We start from the raw sequence: 21233 nt of genomic DNA on the forward strand, positions 1-21233 counted from the left end.
GAAAAAATGTAGTAACATTTCCGTCTAACGGATCATCCATTATTACAGCAGTAAAAAACGTTCAGCGGCGTTATTAATTCAAATGGGTGCAGAATTGCAGATAAAAAAAAATCATATTATGTTCACATGTTATCTAAAGAAATAGACAATTTTAATCATTTTTTATTATTGTCAACTGCGCAACATGCCGTACTAATAACTCATGCAATAAATTTCTACGGTTACGCAAAAACTTGATTAGTTAGATTGTTTCATCTTTTTGTCCTAACGCCATTATTTTGATAATGCTTTAACGTAAAAACTGTTTAACCAACCATCAAAAAAGGAAAGTTTTTACTAATATACGAAACCTTTACTCAGTTCTAGTGTTAATAATACTACAGAACAAGTTGATATTAAAGGTGTTTTGTTATAACCTTTAAATAGTAAATAACAGGATAATTATACTCTTGGAATCGCGTATAGAACATCTTTCTTAAATAATTTGAGCACTTATTAAAAATCAATAATACAAAGTATTAGGAATTACTATTTACTTAAAAAATCCGATCAATCATTAAGTGAATAAGCAATTTGAAAATTGAGATGGAATCTAAAAATAATAGTGTTCTGATACCTACTCAAAAAAGTAAAGCTATTAAGTTATTAAAATACCAAATTATAATGTAAAATATAAATCTTGTTTAAGGCATAACAAATATGATTATTCAATTTATTAATATATTAGATACTTATTTGTGAAATAACAAAATATATTTTAACCGACTAACTAACCAGATTTTGCGAAGAACTTGCGCGTAGTACATCATGGTATATTCGATTGTACGTAATAACTACATTTTTTTTTTGATCAAAAAAAAAAATGTCCACTCAATTTTTTTTAAAATTAAGTGAAAATTATATTGAATTATTAGAAAACGATGAAATATTATGACGTTACTATTGAAGTTGGTGAAGACCCTAACGTAAAAATATTTCGGGCTCACAGGATTATTTTAAGTTACCGCTCTCAATATTTACGACGAACTTTGGCTTCTAAAAAAGCGAATAAAGATAATGTTCTAGTTCATATTATTAAATTTAACAAATATATCATCGGATTTCGGGAATTGTTTCAAATTATTTTAAAGTTTATATGCAATAAATTTCATAACCTTAGACTTTCAGATATTCTAATTCGAAATTCAAATGTTTATAATATAGATAATGACGTATGTAGTACATATGGTAGACCATAGGTATATTTATGGTGGTATTCTTCCATTAAATGAACATGATACTTTAGAGATTCTTAAACTATTATTGGCTGCGAATGAGCTGCTTCTTCAAGAATTAGTTAATTATTTACAAAAATATTTAATTGAAAATAAAGCCGAATGGATGGAACAATATTTTGAACTTATTCATTGAACAAGCTTTTAATACATTTCTTTATTAGAACTTCAATAATTTTGTACTGATTTTATGGCAAATTTTCCAGAGAAAATATTTAAATCACTCGATTTTATTTCACTTCCTGAAAAATCTTTAATTCAACTTATTAAAAGAGATGATTTACAAATGAAAGAAGTTGAAGTTTGGGAATATATATTAAAATGGGTCTTGCACCAAATCCAACACTTCTTCCTGATCCTAATATTTGGTCGATGATTATTTTAAAACAATGGAAACATTCCTTATCCTTGATTAGATTTTTTAGTTTATCATCCAAAGATTTTTTACAAAGTGAAAATATTAACTCTATTAAAATCTCATTTGGATCCTAATGGTGTCAACATTTTACCTCCTAGAAATATTAGAATTGAGAGCATTATCGATATAAAGATTGTTAATTTAGAAATTACATCAACTATTTCGAAATGGATTGATAAAATAGTTATTATTATTAATAGCAAATTCGATCATTTAAGAGAATTATATTTACCATATAAATTTCAATTATTATTAAGAGGAAGTCGAGATGGATTTACAACTAAAAAATTTCATGAATTATGTGATGGTAAGAATAATAATATTACTTTTATTAAAGTAAGTGGAACGGAAGAAATTCTTGGTGGGAATAATCCTTTAAAATGGTAATCATCTGGTGATTGGAGTAAAACTAAAAGATAGTTTTATTTTTTCTTTCAAGAATAATAATGCTAATGATGCAATTATTAGTTATATAGTAAATACAGATAATGCATTATTTTATAACCGACATCATGGTCCAAATTTTGGCAGAGATACTATTACTATATGTTCTCAGAATGATGAGTTTACTATAGTTATTGTGGAAAGTATCATTATGAAAAAATGATAAGATATGAAGATCAATTTTCTATAGAAGATTATGAAGTATTTCAAATCAAAAAAGATAAATATACAATATCGGATGAAGTAATTTTATTCAAAATATGATATTTAATTTATAAATTTTTAAGTTCAAAATATATACACGTTATTTTGTGCAGTTACTAATTTCTTTAATAAGTAAATTTAAATGCATCTCAAATTGCTGTTTTACAAATTCAGGAATTTATTACGATATTTAACTATGATCTTATCATCTATATCTATTGCTTCTAAATATTTAACATTTGATGAAAATATTATCTAATTCTTTCAGAGTTTTATCTCTATTTAAAAATACTGCTACATGTCTTAGATTTAAACAACATTTATTGCCTAATTATATTCTTTTGCTTGATCACAACTAGGAAATCTAATTTTAATTTTTAAGATTTCCATTATTATTTTGAACAATATCAATTACAATATGAAGTGATATTTTATATAACTCAAGTATTTGAAGATAGTGTTGTGGGCGAAACCTATGAGTTTTGCCAGAGGCGATTCCAAATTTGGCGAAACTATTTTTGCAAGATTACCAAATTTCCGAAACCTCCAAAATTTCCAAAACATGCCAATAGAAACTTATCGAAATTAACAAAACCTATCAACTTCTTATTGGCTAATTATTTAATAAAATCAATTGTACAAAGTTTTACTAGTATAATGACATTAAAAATCTTCTTATCAAAAGAACTTGGCAACATTCAACAAATTCAACTCCCAAATGGACATATTCGGGGTCACAACGATAATTTTTCAAAAATTTTATACTTAACAAAAATGATCTGAATTATTCGATTCGTTTATTATATCACGTACGGTATGGACTAGGGCCGACTCAGGCAAATTACCAAGCTTTGAAATGATTTTTTAAAAAAAATTTTATTTAACAAATTTTATTTTCATGCATTTTTTAGGTAGGTTACTTATCGGTATTAAGTGATAAAGTTCTACCGAAGTCAGAAATAAAAACGTGAAACCTAGTGTCAGTCCGACTGATTGGTTGGCATCGTTCCCAAGCAAATTGCAGATGATTTTTTAAAAAAGAATTATTAATAATATTTGTTCTCAGACCATTTTTAGGGTTTGGCCTTCTACATTATAATATAATTCATATAGATTTTGAAAAAGAAATATTTGCTTCTGGATATTGAAATATTGGATAATATATCATATTTGAACTTAAACATTTATAAAACATACATTAATAAAAAGTTTATAAGTTCCTTTCTTCAATCTTGTATTATTTGGGAAAAAACCTTATTAATACCATTAAGATATTTCCAAAATTTAATATAGTTGAATGAAAGTTTTTGTCACATGAAATTCGCTTTGGTAATATATTCATTTTTTAAAAGTTTTATTGAATTATCTAATAAATGTGAAATGAAAAATAATTCTTTTTACAAGCATATTTATAAAGATAACTCCATGAAATTGGAATCATACATTCATACAAAGTCAATAAACAATAAATAAAGATTTTTTATATGTCATGTTGTTTTTTAAATTCATATTAGTAGAATTTACTCTCAACTCCATTGTTTGGTTTTCTGTCATCAGGAAGAGAAATATCGGCTGACTTTTTTCATTTTCTGTCCAGCTGCTCGTCATATGTTTTTGAAACCAGTTCTTCGTGTTTAGGAGCTTGCTGCAACAATAACCAATTTCCAAGAGGACCCATGATTTTTGTAAGCGCTTGTTTTGTGAGTTTCCAATCATCCGGAAACTGTGTATTTTTGAGAGGGGGACTTAATCTCTTGTAAATTTTCAAAACTGAAATTTTTATGAAATGTGAAATTGCTAATATGTTACAGCCCTTACAAACTATTAAATTCTTCATATGTTAAACTAAACTTTCTAAGATATTTTCTAGTTATTTGTTACTACCTTAGGGTTTTTGTATCATTCAACTCTTTAGAGTATTTATAATTTTTGTCCAATCATTTATCTCTTTATTAACTTTGTTTATTTCTTCTGATCTGTGTTTATATATTTTATTTGTGAAATGTATTATTTTCATGGAATTTTGTAGCCTTGAATCTCATCTCTCTAATATGATGTAAAGCCATCTCTGCTGATTTTGATTCTACCAGAAGTTAGTTTTTAATGTAAATAAAACTTAACATGGCCTGAGAAGGACTTAATTCATGTTTATGTTTAGAGGATCAATGAGATAATTAATTTATTTATTGTTTTAATTTTTAAGGGAATAGCCCTCATATTTATAAATTTTGATGTTACACTAATTCCTATTGTATTACCATATCACATGGCTTACTATTGGGGCTTCTAACTTGTAACTATAAATGTAAATACAACTCAATTAAATACATAGTAATATATAAAACCCTAACTAATTATTATTAATAATTATATCCTAATATGCTACTTTCCAATGCTACAACAGATATCCATGAGTGCATCATTTTCACTGAATTTTTACATAAGCAGAAATAATGAGATAATTACTGTAGATAAAATTTTTTATAGGACTTCTGTAAGTACTTAATATATCAAGTTTTCTTAATTTGGTTGAAAGGTTTTCAACTTGTTTCTTTAATACCTTTATTTTTCCACCTTTTTTTTTAATTCCACTTTAAGCTGCTTTATCTCTCTATCTTTTCTTTTAATTCCACTTTAAGCTGGTCTATCATTGATTTTGCATAATCGAACAATATGAAGAGCTTGCCTTAATCAGAGTGTTTTTTGTTGTAATTTTATTGCTTGAAGAATCTAAAAAAACATGAGTAAAATAATAGAACCGGTTAAATTTTAATATTTTCTGCAGAACCAATTGTTAGTGAATTTATGTAACATACTTTTGGTAGATAATTCTTTTGTAATTACCAATTCTATTGATAAAAATATTTTAAAGCAAATGTATGGGAATTTTTTATGATTTTTTTTTATTTTACCAAATTTTCGCTTAGGCATCTTTATTACTATTTTATAGAAATTGGATATTAACGTGAAATAAAAAGTTTGTAAAAAAAAAAATATTAATAAAATAAAATAAAAAATAAAAAATTGTCAGCCAAAAATGATTAAAATTTTCTTCTAAAAAAAGGCTTGCATCATTCAATTATCTCCTTAATTGTTAATATTTCCTAATATAGGGATCAAAGATTTTTTATTAATCTATTTATGTGTTCTGATGCAATTGCAATATGAATTAATAAAGTTAGTTCAATTATATAACAATTAACAGTATTGATCCGTTTATACATAAAAATTTATTGACGTAATATTAATATAATCTAATAAAGTTAGTTTTTTATTTAATACTGCTTTTTTCACATTTATTTATATAATCGGCTTTCTTTTTATTTTTAAATAATTATAATTAATAATAATTGTAATACAAGTTTAAAAAAGCCTATAATAGTCTATTTGATATAATAAAGTATCACAATTCACAAAACTGTTGATTGTATGTAATTTATTTCATAATAATAGTAATTAATTTTAGATTTTTACTTCAAATCACCGGGGGTGATCATCACCGTTGGCCAGAATTATCAATTTTTACCGGCACTATATTTTTTTAATGCTGGTCGATTATCATAATTTCAGTCACCGGTGATCACCACCCCCGGTGATAGTTAGAAAAATTCTTAATTTTATATTATTGTTTAATTATAATATATTTTTACAGATGAAGATGATGTATATAATAATCCAAATTTTCATTCAGAAGAACAAGATACATTTGAACTTCCTGATGGTAAGAATTTTTTTTTTTTGTAGATATTAAATTTTTTAAATAGTTCTTAAATTACTAAATTATTTTTGTGCTTTTTTCCTAGATATTTAAATATAGCGGATGACGAGATGAATTTATAAATATTAAATATTATACTATTATTATACTTATTATTTATTATTATTATTTTAAAGTTTTATATTAAATATTATTTAAACACTAAGACAAGAGTACGTAAGATTAGTCATCTTTCAAAATTCTTAGTTTGTAATTTAAATCATATTAATAAATTATTATATAAAATTATTTCATGAACATACTGTCCGTATATTTAACGAGTGTAATTTGATAAAATTAATCAAATTGTTGATTTTTTGAAATTAGTGTTTCGATCCGGATAAAACCTCAAATATTTTAACGTGGGATTATGATTAAAAAAGGTTACAAATTTCGGCTTTGAGTGGACTATAATTTCGGCCAGAATTAAAATAATATTATTCCATAAATTTTTATTAATTTTGGTGGTCCCAGCCCAAATTAACCGAGTCGGTATCCGGATAAAAACCGGATAAAACCGCTACGGATCGAAACTCTATTTGAAATAATGAGTCAAATGACTTGCAATACTTTTTCGTTCGAATCTGTCGCAATTTTCATCTTTCAATATGCATTATTTGTTAAATCCAAACCTATATTTTATTTTCTTAGGATAATGGCATAATTTTGCTACAAAAAAAAAAAACTTTGAAAAATTTGCTGATTTCATTATAATGCAACTGTATTCAGTTTCAATTTTATCCGCGCTTTTATTGAGTTACCACATTTGCCATTTTGTCGCTTAATTTGATCAGTTAAATAGTTAAACCTTCATCTTTCCCTTATTCCGTTATTCGGACGAAAAGTCCTTTTTTAGGCAAAACTAATGAGTGAGGTAGAAAGCAAATAAAGACTCGCTATAATTATTATTATTATGATTTTACAAATTTTGATTTTTATTTTAAAAAGAGTGATAAAAAAAATTTTTTATTTTTAAATTTTGTTCAAATCGTTTAAATTAGAAATTATGTAATATCATTAGAAAATTTTTAAAATATGAGTAATCTTGATTTTACTCGTGCTATATGATATATCTGTTATCATATAATAACTGACGTCAGATATCGTGTCAGAAAATCCTGACAGTCAAATCTCGAAGTTTTTTTTTTAAAAAAAAAGAATAATTTTTTAAATTAAGCGTATTAAAATGATGTATTATATTCGGCCATTTGAATCGCTAATAAAATTACTATCATAAAATATACAAAATATTTAAATTAACACAAAAATGTATTTTTAAAACAATATGTAGTTTGCGAACTTGTTATAATGATAATATAAGTATTTTAATTCTCTCAAAAAATTCGAGAGAATAAAATAATATACATCAGACAGATGGTGAATCTTTTAAGAAGAAACTATTATAATTCTTTAGGAATTCTTGAACTTTGTAATCGCAACTACTTAAATTATTTGCAATTTCAAATTTATTAATTTAACAGAATTGAAAGTTTGCATTCATAGTTTTAATTATACGATGATGATGATGCTAATGATAATAATTTAAGAGGTGATATTTTCCTTTATATATTTTAGAGAAAAGGATTTAATATTTATTTCTAAATAAATAGAAACCACAATGTAAAATTCAAGTGGCAACAAATAATACAAAATATACAAGTGATACAACATTGTTATTATGAAATACATCTCCATAATTTCCATAATCATCGTCAATCGAATTATATATATCTTCACAATTAAAATAACATTTTCAAATATTGAAATTTTACCGGTGTGGTTAGGGTCGACATCTTTGAAAATTTAATGAAAATCTTGTTCATAACGCAAAAAAATTTATCATTCATGTCACATGATATTTTAACCAAAATAATTTTGTATTTATTGGTTATAAAATCGTCATCCCCTTTGAATTAATTTTTATTTAATTTAGAACTAGAAAGTTTTTTTAATTTATGGAAAGAAATGAAAACTTTGGAATTTTTTTCAAAAAATACTAACACTTATATTAAATCAAAATATATACTAATAAATCTCCAATATGTTGTTAATAACGTCAACATTATAGATAATAAAAAAATTTGATTTTTATCAAGAGAGTTGTATATATCTCTGTAAATAATTATAAACATAATGTTTTTTTTTCAATTTTCTTGATGGCGTCAAAATTACTGCGTACTGCGATACCAAAGTGATCAATTTAACCGGTTAAAAATTGTTTTTTAACCGGTTAACAAATGTTTTTACCGGTTAACCGTTTTAACCAGTTAATTAACCGGTTAAGCTCAACCTCTATAATTATAAATTAATAATAATAAAAAAATAAAATAGGTAGAGAAGTTAGTTGCAATAAACTATATAAGTGATTCGTTAAAAAAATATCGAATGAGCACAATATACACTTTTAGAAATGATCAGTGCAAATCACGTGAACGTTACCTTATTTCTGCGGTGATACTGGGAAAGTTTGCTGCATGCTGAAGATCAGTAAAATTTCGACATAGAAATGTCCGGTGTCACTATTTTTATTATAAATAGTTTTACAATATATATATATATATATTTTTTCAATTTAAAAACGTAAAATTAAATTCTGCTGCAAAATTTAAAAATTTTTGTATATCCAACAATGTCTAATAACGCTAAACTTACTAAAAATTCAAATGAGTATAATATGATTGAAGATGCAATTTCTAAAAAACTTATTAAATATTATGAATTTGAACAATTCAGCGATCTGCAAGAAATTGGTTTCGGAGGTTTTGGAAAAGTTTATCGTACAAGTTGGAAGAATTATTACAAACAATGTGCACTAAAATCATTTTTTAATTTCAACGACTCTACAGTTAAAGAAATTGTCCGTGAGGTAATTTTAATATCGAACATATTTCAATTTATATATGTACATTTCTATTATTAACAAACTTCTATTCATTACTTAGATTCAACTTCAGCGCGAAGTTGATTTTCATAATAACATTATCCGTTTTTATGGTGTCACAGCTTCCAGTAAAGGTATCAAAAGTTCTAGTAATAATATTTTTTTTTTTTATATTAAACTGTAATTAATTAACTAATTTGTAAAATTTTTTCTTTTTTAAAAGAAAACCAAAGAAAAAAGTATATGCTAGTAATGGAATATGCCGACAATGGTACTCTCCGAAAATATTTGAATGAAAATCTTGAAAATATGTCTTGGAATGACAAATATAATCTTGCATTCCAACTTGTTTGTGCAGTATCATGTTTACATGGCGAAGGGATCGTGCATTGTGATTTGGTAATTAATTTACATCTTATTATGATTGCGTAGTGTATTTTAACAATTAGTTTGTCTTAATTTAATTATTTTAATTTAATGTAATTGAATAGCACTCCAATAATATCTTAGTACATCAGAATACTGTCAAGCTAGCAGATTTTGGCCTATCAAAAAGAATTGAAGAAACATCCAACCCTCAATCAAAAACATTTGGATTAATTCCATATGCTGATCCAAAAAGTTTTAATAGAAGTACAGAATTATATGTATTAAGTAAAAAAAGTGATGTTTATAGCATTGGCGTATTGCTATGGGAAATATCCAGTTGCCAGCCTCCCTTTCATGGTAAACAATATGATGTTGGTTTAGCTTTAGATATTTTACAAGGCCTTAGAGAAAAACCCACTCATGATACACCTGAAGAATATATTAAAATTTATATTGGTATGTATAAAATTATATTTATATGATCTAAATCATATAATTTTAATTAATTGAAGATGATTTTCTGTAGATTGTTGGAATATTGAACCTGATAATCGTCCAACTATTGATCAAGTAGTTGAAGAACTAAAAGTACTCATAACGAAAGAAAACATAATTATCAAAGATTTTCACTTATATAATAATACCAATAATTCTCTGTCATCAAATAACCATCAACTTTCTGATTCAACTGTTAAAATTTCTGAGAGTACTAGTTCAATACACGTAGATTTACCTCAAGTTATTCAAAATTTTGATATGATAAATATAAAAGAACTAGAACCAACATTATCATCAATTAGCCAATTTAAGGATAACTTTGATATATTGGTTAATATTATGTTCAATTTTTTTAATGATACTGATGAAATAGGGAAGCAAAAGATCTTAAGTTATCTTAATGAACAAAATATAACTTTGCTAGAGATTAATAATTTATTATTAGATAATCAAAATAACTCGCATTCTATTTACTTACTTGGAAAATTTAATCATTTAGGAATTGGAATCAGCATTGATAATCAAAAAGCATTCGAGTTATATCAAGAAGCAGCAGATTTAGGAAATTCATCTGGAATAAATGATTTAGGATATTATTATTTAAATTTAAATGGAATTGAAACTGATAATAATAAGAAAATGGCATTTGAGTTATATCAAAAGGCAGCAGAATTAGGAAATTCATCTGGAATAAATAGTTTAGGATATTGTTATCGAAATGGAATTGGAACTAATATTAATAATAAAAAAGCATTTGAATTATATCAAAAGGCTGCAGATTTAGGAAATTCGTCTGGAATTAGTAATTTAGGAGTATGTTATGAAAATGGAATTGAAATTAATATTGATTATCAAAAAGCATTTAAATTATATCAAAAGGCAGCAGATTTAGGAAATGCATCTGGAATAAATAATTTAGGATATTGCTATGAAAATGGAGTTGGTACTATTGTTGATAATAAAAAAGCATTTGAATTATATCAAAAGGCAACAGATTTAGGAAATTCATTTGGAATATGTAATTTAGGACAATGCTATGAAAATGGAATTGGAACTGATATTGATAATAAAAAAGCATTTAAATTATATCAAAAAGCAGCAGATTTAGGAAATGAATATGGAATAAATAATTTAGGATATTGTTATGAAAAAGGAATTGGTACTGATATTGATTGTCAAAAAGCATATGAATTATATCAAATGGGAGCAGATATAGGAAATTCATTTGGAATTCATGATTTAAAACTATGTTATAAAAATGGAAATGATGTTTATTATCAAAAGCCATTTAAATGGCAGCAGATTTAGGAAATGCATTTGGAATAAATAATCTAGGATATTGTTATAAAAATGGATTTGGTACTAATATTGATAATAAAAAAGCATTTGAATTATATTAAAAAGCAGCAGAATTAAGAAATTCAACTGGAATAAATAATTTAGCCCCGTAAAAAAATTTTCCCATTTTTAGTTCTATTTATTAATACAAATGGAGTAAAAACGGGAGTTTCCATATTTTTTCTGTATTATCAGAATTAATATGGAAATATTACTTAAACAAAATGATATATATGTTTAAATCGTTCAATCAATAAACTGATAACAAACTGATAAATAATTGAGAATTCATCAATTAATAAAACAAAATGGATAAGTTTCAGATAAGTCACTAAAAGATTACTGAATTGTTTAAATAATAAAATGGATAAAATACTGAAAATTTAACATGATAAAATGAATAAAGCAATTAAAATTTATTGAATATTTAAATGAATAAAATTCGGATAAAATTCTGAAAATTTACTAAATAATTAAACACTAACTTTAGTATACAATTACTGATAAATTTTAATTAAGCAACAGTTACACTATATAACTCCAACTCTACTGTTTAGATTTCTTGCTGGATCTTGTTCCATGTGAAGTTTCTATTGGTTTATATTGGAAGGTTTCTTTTATTCCCTTTTATCTTTCCTTTTTTTACCTGTAAATTAACCAAATAATGTATTATAATAAAATTTATTGAAAAAACAATATATTTTGCCAAAATACCAGGAGTTTCTATAGCAATTTCAGTTGCAGCTGGAGTATTGACTTCAGAAGTAGTAAATGATAAATTACTATATATTTTGTAACTAGGGATGGCAACGGTCAGTCACGGTTGGTTATTGGTCGGTCATAACCGGTTATGGGTCTTTGACCGACCGACCATTTTTGCTATTAAAATTGCCGAAATGCCAAAATTATAACTAATTTTATCCAATATTTCAGCATAATTTAGATAATAGTTTAATATAGATTCGGCATAGTTTCACAATTTTAATTATAATCAATTATTATGGGAAAATCCTTTTTCAATTATTTCTTGTAAAAATTTTTATTCCATTGAATATATATAAAATTTGTTTTATTGAAACCTATTGGTTGATTTAAATGATGATGATAAAATAAAATTAAATGAATACGGAATTAATCTTCTTTCGAATATATTGTTTAATTATCCCAGTTTTATAAAACATTTATTCTATTGAAAAATGAGTTGCATCTATTAAAAAAAATGAAAAGCCTTCATTCACTTTTATTTATAATAAACAAAATTTAGATTTATAAATTTATTTATAAGTCATTAATTAAGATATTCACTTAAAATGATGCAATTTTACATACTTTTGATGTTACTCGTCATCGTAATTATTTGATATTATTGATTTAGTTTTACATCGTTCAAATTTCATTAATAATATCAGACAATTTAATATTGAACTTTGCTCATATGATGAAACAATTAGTAATATAACCCTTTTATTAAAATTTTTAAATTCTAATTGTAATTCGATTTCATTCCTTGGAAGAAAATATGGACTGAAAATTCATAAAAAATACTGTACTTGCATCAAGTAGAAGTATAAATAATGTTCAATAAAAGCTAAAAAATTGTACTTTGAAGGTGAAATTAATATATTATATACTGCATGTATATTTCTGGAAAATAGTTTTGTCAAATCGGTAACAGATTTTTTTTTTAACGAACTGCAGCTTGTCATGTGATTTGGCGGAGCTGTGAAACGTTTTCATGATTTTTCTTTATTATTTAATAAATATTTTCTGACCAAATATATCATGGAATTAGAAAAATTCAAAAGCGAGACGAGTAATAGGAGAAAGACAAATTATAAAAACTATACATTATTGCGTTATTAAAGTTTTTATATTAAACAATATTAGAAAAGAAATTACAAGTCACTTTTATCCACGATGAATTTGAAGACATATCAGAATTTAACGTCAAGATTGAAGGAATGAAGATAGACATCGGGATTATCTGGAATAAAATGTTTGTTGATGAATTTAATTTATGTTGGAATAATTTTATAATTGAAGTTGCTATAGAAAATGGGCCAAAGAGCTTAGTTATCTTAACAAAAAAAGCAGAAATTATGTTATTAAAACAATTAGAACAATTATTCACTATTAACATAAGTTTTAATATTAATTGACTGATTTGTTCATGATTATACGTAACAAAATTAGTGTATCAAAATCAACAACTAATGCATTGGATACTCAAACTAGAGCTTTTAGAATCAAAAATTTTATTACCAACTTATGAAGTTTTATATCAAAGAAAAGTTTATGAAACTTCTTCAGAAAAATGTGTAAGATGTAATGAAGAAACAGAAGCATGGGATCATATACGGAAGTGCATGAAAAACAAGTTCATTTTATTTGATTTATGGAAAGATGTAGTTAACGCATTAATAGAAGAAAAGGACAAATGAAAGAAATACTACGATTTGGTTGTGTCAAATCAAGACTATTCCTATTAGAAAATTTATTATATGAATAATGCATGGAATTATTAATTTTAAGATTTGGAAATATAACCATTTTAAGGTAGAGTATACGTGGGCATTAAAAACTTGATATATATATAACACTTATTTATACCAAAATATGGAAACCGAGATATGATGAAGCAGTAAATTTACAAGGTATCAGTAAATTGTAGTGATGGTGCCGCAATTGATTGATATTGCAGATGTTGGAGTTGAATTGCGGTTAGTGATCCGAAATCCGCAATTTACTTGATTTTTTGAAGTAATTCTATCTAATTAAAAAATTTTGCGTCCGACCTTCCTGACTACGATAACCTTTAAACTACTAATACATTTCCAGTTAATTGAAATTTTAACTGGATTTTTTTTTTATTCTGATGAATTAATACTAACTATAATTTTTTCTTATTAATTGCATTTTATTTGCAGTCATTTCCGCTCTCTTAATTACCACGACTAATCATTTCTATAATAATATTTTTTTTATATTTTTCGGTTTTTACCGTAAAGACCAAAACTACCTTTTTAGTCTTTTTTTTTATTAATAATTTTTATCCCTGATAAAAATTTGGATAAATCTGGAATAAACATCAGATTTATCCATTAAGTAGCAACGTTTCTAATGATTAATCTATTCGTCAGTTCGAGGAGTGAAATTCCAAAATGGTTTGTTTAAGCATTATTATATCAAATGGATACAATATATAGAGCAAATCACATTAGTATTAGACTACTATCAAAAGGCAAAAATCTTTTTATTATTGTCAACTGCGCAGTATCATTGCGGCGGATTTATGAAATTTGGCAAAAACCCTGCTGCGCCTTCGGGAATTAAAATTGACTTACAGAAACATTAAGCTTTTTCCTAGAAAATGTCAAATAATGACGCGCCTATAACACTGGAAAAATTGGTCAGATAATGGGAAAATTGGTTAGACGCAAGATTTCACTAATAAATTTGGGACTTAAATAGACTCAAATATTTATTTAATTTGACATGACGGACAAATTTTGGGGTATTTCATAAATCCGCCATGATGTGTTGCACTAATCAACTATGACCAATGAAATTCCACAAAGTATAGCGTGGTAAAATTTTTATTTTAATTTGGAAAGAATCTGCGTCAGTCAGACATAAATAAATTCAAAATGGTTTAAACACTCTTTCTCCCACATTAAGTGTATTTTTTCTTTGCCTAAAATATGTCAACACAATTTCTTTCAAAATTAAGTAAAAACTATATTGAGTTATTAGATGACGATGAATATTATGATATTACTATTGAAGTCGGCGAAGATCCTATAGTAAAAATCTTTCGTGCACACATGATCATTTTATGTTACCGTTCTCCATACTTGCGAAGAATTTTGGCTTCTAATAAAAATCAAAATAAGGAGAATACATTATCTCATATTAAATTACCAAAGATATCGCCCGAAGTTTTCCAAATTATCTTAAAGTAAGTTTACATACAATAAATTAAATACGAAATATCATAGCCTCAAATGTTCAAATTCGAACTTTAAACTTTCGTATTATAGGTATATCTACGGTGGTACTCTTTTATTGAATGAGCAAGACACTTTAGAAATTTTCGAAATTTTAATCGCTGCGGAAGAGTTGTTTCTTCAAGAATTAGTTGATTATTTACAAAAATATTTTATAGAGAATAAATCTGAATGGATGGAACAACATTTTGAACTTATTCATAGAACAAGTTTTCAATCAAATTCTTTATTAGAACTTCAACAATTTTGTACGAATTTTATGGCAAACTCTCCAGAGAAAATATTTAAATCATTTGATTTCACGTCGCTTCCTGAAAAATCCTTAGTACAACTTATTAAAAGAGATGATTTACAAATGAAAGAAATTGAAGTTTGGGAATATGTATTAAAATGGGGACTTGCACAGAACCCCACACTTCACCCAAATCCTAATACTTGGTCAGATGATAATTTCAAAACAATGGAAAATACTTTACGGCATTTTTTATCTTTAATTAGATTTTTTAGTTTATCATCCAAAGAATTTTTGGAAAAAGTTCGTCCCTATAAAAGTCTCCTAAAACGTCAATTTTATGAAGATTTATTAAATTCTCATTTGGATCCTAATAGTGAACCAAATGACAATATTTTACCTCCTAGAAATATTAGAATTGAGAGCATTATTGATTCAAAAATTGTTAATAACTTGAATATCATTACAATTATTTCAAGATGGATTGATAAATTGGATGCTAAAAATAATTTTGCTTATTTAAAAGAACCATGCAGGTTTCAACTATTGTTAAGAGGGAGTCGAGATGGATTTACACCTGATAAATTTCATGAATTATGTGATGATAAATATAATACCATTACCTTTATTAAGGTAAAAGGAACGGAAGAAATTCTTGGTGGATATAATCCTTTAAAATGGGAATCCTCTGGTGCTTGGGGTGAAACTAAAGATAGTTTTATTTTTTCTTTTAAGATTAATAATATTAAAGATGCAATTATTAGTAATATAGAAAATACGGAATATGCATTTTATAATGGCTCTGATACTGGACCATATTTTGGAGAAGACCTTAATCTTAAATATTATAGAAGGTACTATTATGAAAAAAAGATAAGAGAAGCCGAAGGTATATTTTCTCTAGAAGATTATGAAGTATTTCAAATCACAAAATGACAAATATACGATATCTTTTACATCAGCAGATTAAGTGTATTAATTTTATTCGAAAATTAAAATATAAAGTTTATAAATATTCAAGTTTAAAATATATACACGTTATTTTTGTTTGCAATTTCTAATTTGAAAATTTAAATGCGCCGCTTTATTTACAATATTAATACATTTATTAATCATTATTGTATTTTATCCAATAAATTATTTTTAAAATTTTCAATTCATTTAATTTATCTCTAGTCGTCTTGCAATATAAAAGTATTTTAATGATTTTTTTTATATGTTTTTTAGCAAAATTAAATTTCGTAAAACATAACTATTGTAATTATCTTAATATTTCTAATATATATTTCATGATCTCTAAAATTTACATACAAATTCCTTAAATGCTTAATCTAAAGTAAGTTATCATTGATTCTAAAAGCTGATTTATTGTCCGAATCATAGCATAGGATCGTTTACTTCTAGGCATTTCAGTTGCAATGTCGTTCTATCCCGCATGCTTATTATCGACCAATGGATTTTGTATTTAATTTACGTTTTCATATAGTACATGTCACGATGTAAATAAATTGATTATGCTTCGGACCTGAACGGTTTGCGTTCCCTAGTTTAAATATTTACAATAAAAGCCAAAATTAGTTATTTATAAATTTTAATAAATACTATATGTATTATATTTAACTGATATTACGCAAAGGAAATAATTAATTCGCAATCCATACAAGAATCGGTACAATGATGCTAAGGGCAAATCACTGTTAATTTTTCATTAATAAGTGGAAAACCGAAATGCTACTAATAAATTCACTTTATCTTCTACTACTATCTCTAATTAAAAGAAAATTATTTTAAAAAGGAATATGAACACTATTATCATCAACTATAATTGATTTTAATATTTCATTTTATTATGATATAAATTATGTTTTTATTATAAGAAATATTAGATACAAAATTGTGAAAATTATCATATTATACATATATCCCTTGATTTTATTAATAATAAAACTGTCCGAATTTTTAAGCGGATTACTAATTAATTTTTTTTACTAGAACTACTAGTATTGATACAATTAGTAATAATAAAAAGGCCTACGATACATATTAAATTTTTCACTAGTTAATGATCATAATTTTTATTTTTAATATTACATATATCCAAATTACAGTATATAAAAAATATATATACCCGAATTTATTAAATTTATTTATTAAAAAACATTATATGAGTTTATTTATTAAAAAAAAAAGCATTATACAAATTTAGTAATCATTAAAAAACATTATACAAATTTAATTATTAAAAAAAATTATATGAATTTACTTATTAAAATATATATTACATGAATTGATTTATTAAGAAAAATTATATACCCAAATTTATTAAATTTATTTATTATAAAAATATTTGTTAGTAAAAAATTATAATTAAAAAACATAATACAAATTTAATTATTTAAAACATTATATGAATTTAATTATTAAAAAAAAAATTATATGAATTTACTTATTAAAATATATATTAAATGAATTGATTTATTAAAAAAAAGTTATATATTACACAAATTGATTTATTAAAAACATATGTGAACATAAAATCGTCCAAATTTGATTTGAAATATCCTACAATATTAAGTTTTTAATCATGTGAAATAATTTTTATTGAATTATTTTATTTTGGTTAGAAACGAAAAAATTTTTTTAAAAAAATTGTTTTTTAGAAATTCTTCTTTTAAGGCCAATTACAAGATTATTAAATCAAAATGTAAAAAACAAATTAAAATATTTTAGATGAAAAAAAAAATAAAATAAATTATTTATTTATTTCAAACAAAGTTTAAATTATATCTTATCAATACTTTTGTTTCTGCAAATAAGTGTTAAAATTTATGGTATATATCATACTCTTAGAAAGGGCAGGTCACCGGCCCTAGGGTATGACTCTAGTTTAAATATAATAAATCTTCTAAAGTACAAAACTAAATACCAAACTTAAGGTAAGAAAGTGTAACTTTATCCGAAATTTAATTAATTAAGAGTGTAGTAGCGCTTCAGTGACAATCCATAATGGTTCGGTCAGACGTTATTACATCAAATGGGGAGCAAATCGAGTACTATCAAATGACAAAAATCTTTTTGTTATTGTCAACTGCGCAATATGTCGCACTAGCCAATGAAAATCGCAAAGTATAGCGTGGTAAAATTTTTATTTTAATTTGGAAAGAATCTGCGTCAGTCAGACATAAATAAATTCAAAATGGTTTAAACACTCTTTTTCCCACATTAAGTTTATTTTTTCTTTGTCTAAAATATGCCAACACAATTTCTTTCAAAATTAAGTAAAAACTATATTGAGTTATTAATAGATGACGATGAATATTATGATATCACTATTGAAGTTGGCGAAGATCCTAATGTAAAAATCTTTCGTGCACACATGAGCATTTTGTGTTACCGTTCTCCATACTTGCGAAAAATTTTGGCTTCTAATAAAAATCGAAATAAGGAGAATATATCTCATATTAAATTATCAAAGATATCGCCCGAAGTTTTCCAAATTATCTTAAAGTAAGTTTACATACAATAAATTAAATACGAAATATCAGTCTAAAATATTCAAATTCGAACTTTAAATTTTCGTATTACAGGTATATCTATGGTGGTACTCTTTCATTAAGTGGACAAGACGCTTTGGAAATTCTTAAACTATTAATAGCTGCGGAAGAGATGCTTCTTCAAGAATTAGTTGATTATTTACAAAAATATTTTATTAAGAATAAATCTGAATGGATGGAACAACATTTTGAACTTATTCATAGAACAAGTTTTCAATCAAATTCTTTGTTGGAACTTCAACAATTTTGTATGAATTTTATGGCAAATTCTCCAGAGAAAATATTTAAATCATTTGATTTCACGTCGCTTCCTGAAAAATCTTTAGTAAAACTTATTAAAAGAGATGATTTACAAATGAAAGAAATTGAAGTTTGGGAACATGTATTAAAATGGGGACTTGCACAAAACCCCACACTACTTCCAGATCCTGATACTTGGTCAGATGATGATTTTAAAAAAATGGAAAATACTTTACAACATTGTTTATCTTTAATTAGATTTTTTAGTTTATCATCCAAAGAATTTTTGGAAAAAGTTCGTCCCTATAAAAGTCTCTTAAAACGTCAATTTTATGAAGATTTATTAAATTCTCATTTAAATCCTAATAGTGAACCAAATGACAACATTTTACCTCCTAGAAATATTAGAATTGAGAGCATTATTGATTCAAAAATTGTTAAAAACTTGAATATTATTATAACTATCTCAAGATGGATTGATAAATTGGATATTAGAAATAATTTTACTATTTTTAAAGAACCATACAAGTTTCAACTATTGTTAAGAGGGAGCCGAGATGGATTTACACCTAAAAAATTTCATGAATTATGTGATGATAGATATAATACATTTACCTTTATTAAGGTAAAAGGAACGGAAGAAATTCTTGGTGGATATAATCCTTTAAAATGGAAATCCTCTGGTGTTGTTCGGGGTGAAACTAAAGATAGTTTTATTTTTTCTTTTAAGATTAATAATATTAAAGATGCAATTATTAGTTATATAGAAAATCCAGAATATGCATTTTATAATGGCTCTAATAATGGACCATATTTTGGAGAAGACCTTACTATATTTTCAAGTAATGGTGAATTGAAAGATTATAATCATAGTTATTGTAGAAAGTACTATTATGAAAAAAAGATAAGAGATGCCGAAGGTATATTTTCTCTGGAAGATTATGAAGTATTTCAAATCACGAAATGATAAATATACGAGATCTTTTACATCAGCAGATTAAGTGTATTGATTTTATCCGAAATTTGAAATATAAAATTTATAAATATTCAAGTTTAAAATATATAAACGTTATTTCTGTTATTTCTGTGCGCAATTTCTAATTTGAGTATTTAAATACGCCGCTTTGTTTGCAATATTAATACATTTATTAATCTTATTGTATTTTATCCAATTAATTATTTTTAAAATTTTCAATTCATTAATTTAGTATCTCAATCAATAATAAAATTTACATATAAATAAATTCCCTAAATGCTTAATCTAAACTTTTCATTGATTCTAAAATATGACTTCTATCCCGCATGTTCATCGACCAATAGATTTTGTATTTAGTTTACGTTTTCGAATGTACGTGTCACATGAGTTAAATAAATTGATTATACTTTGGACCTGAACAGTTTGCTAATAACTTTTTCTCTATCCTCTTCGTACCAATCTCGGGCAGCTTCCTTAAGAAATCCAGCGGCTAAAGCAATTTTTCGATTATCTGGCCATCCATTAGCCGCAAAGGCAGCTTCAAAGAGTCGACACCATTCGTATGGATCTTCATCATCACGTCCATAGAAAAAGGGAACATCTACAACTTTAGATGTTGTACGATTTTGGTTGGCAGTTGCCAGAAATACTATATATATAATATATTTGTAACTGATATTACGCAAAGAAAAATAATTAATTCGCAATCCATACAAGAATCGCTGAAATACTAAGGGCCAATCACTGTTAATTTTTTATTAATAAATGGAAAACAAAAGTGCATAATAAATTTGCGAAATGAAACATTAAAAGAAAATTATATTAAAAAGAAGATGGACACTATATTTATCAACTATAATTGCTAATTTTACTATTACAATTTATTATATAAATGATGCCTTTATTAGAGGAAATATTAGATACAAAATTTTGAAAATTATCATATTATACATATATCCCTTGATTTCATTAATAATAAAACTGTCCGATTTTTTATGCGGATTACTAATTAATTTTTTTACTAGAACTAGTATCAATACA

At 25.1% G+C, this 21233-nt stretch overlaps 5 protein-coding genes across 5 annotated transcripts; all 5 read left to right on the plus strand.

Annotated features, from left to right (window-relative positions):
• Positions 1–920: 920 nt before the first annotated feature.
• On the plus strand, positions 921–2299 carry OCT59_025428 (uncharacterized protein; the record flags this gene model as incomplete). The annotated part of the gene is made up of 3 exons (XM_066138413.1): positions 921–1227; positions 1691–2075; positions 2161–2299. The coding sequence occupies 3 exons, from the start codon at positions 921–923 to the stop codon at positions 2297–2299; spliced, it is 831 nt and encodes a 276-aa protein (XP_065992093.1).
• Positions 2300–8726: 6427 nt separating this feature from the next.
• OCT59_025429 (uncharacterized protein) lies at positions 8727–11153 on the plus strand (the record flags this gene model as incomplete). Its single annotated transcript, XM_066138421.1, has 5 exons — positions 8727–8963; positions 9040–9112; positions 9202–9377; positions 9470–9803; positions 9874–11153. 5 exons carry the CDS (start codon positions 8727–8729, stop codon positions 11151–11153), a joined length of 2100 nt encoding a protein of 699 aa, XP_065992094.1.
• A 2243-nt stretch (positions 11154–13396) lies between these two features.
• OCT59_025430 (uncharacterized protein) lies at positions 13397–13624 on the plus strand (the record flags this gene model as incomplete). The annotated part of the gene is made up of 1 exon (XM_066138425.1): positions 13397–13624. The coding sequence occupies one exon, from the start codon at positions 13397–13399 to the stop codon at positions 13622–13624; it is 228 nt and encodes a 75-aa protein (XP_065992095.1).
• A 1260-nt stretch (positions 13625–14884) lies between these two features.
• OCT59_025431 (uncharacterized protein) lies at positions 14885–16410 on the plus strand (the record flags this gene model as incomplete). Its single annotated transcript, XM_066138428.1, has 2 exons — positions 14885–15141; positions 15224–16410. The coding sequence occupies 2 exons, from the start codon at positions 14885–14887 to the stop codon at positions 16356–16358; spliced, it is 1392 nt and encodes a 463-aa protein (XP_065992096.1). The 3' UTR covers positions 16359–16410.
• A 2231-nt stretch (positions 16411–18641) lies between these two features.
• OCT59_025432 (uncharacterized protein) lies at positions 18642–20474 on the plus strand. The gene is made up of 2 exons (XM_066138433.1): positions 18642–18929; positions 19010–20474. Exons 1-2 carry the CDS (start codon positions 18673–18675, stop codon positions 20181–20183), a joined length of 1431 nt encoding a protein of 476 aa, XP_065992097.1. The 5' UTR covers positions 18642–18672; the 3' UTR covers positions 20184–20474.
• Positions 20475–21233: the final 759 nt, after the last annotated feature.

This window comes from Rhizophagus irregularis, chromosome 5 (assembly GCF_026210795.1).
Source record: "Rhizophagus irregularis chromosome 5, complete sequence".
Taxonomy (NCBI): Eukaryota; Fungi; Glomeromycota; class Glomeromycetes; order Glomerales; family Glomeraceae; genus Rhizophagus; species Rhizophagus irregularis.

What these genes read in the sequence shown, in the direction of transcription:
- OCT59_025432 (XM_066138433.1), top strand. Translation starts at nt 18,673, where the DNA reads ATGCCAACACAATTTCTTTCAAAATTAAGTAAAAACTATATTGAGTTA. An exon ending in GTTTTCCAAATTATCTTAAA is followed by an intron (nt 18,930 to 19,009) that starts GTAAGTTTACAT and finishes TTCGTATTACAG; the next exon opens with GTATATCTATGGTGGTACTC.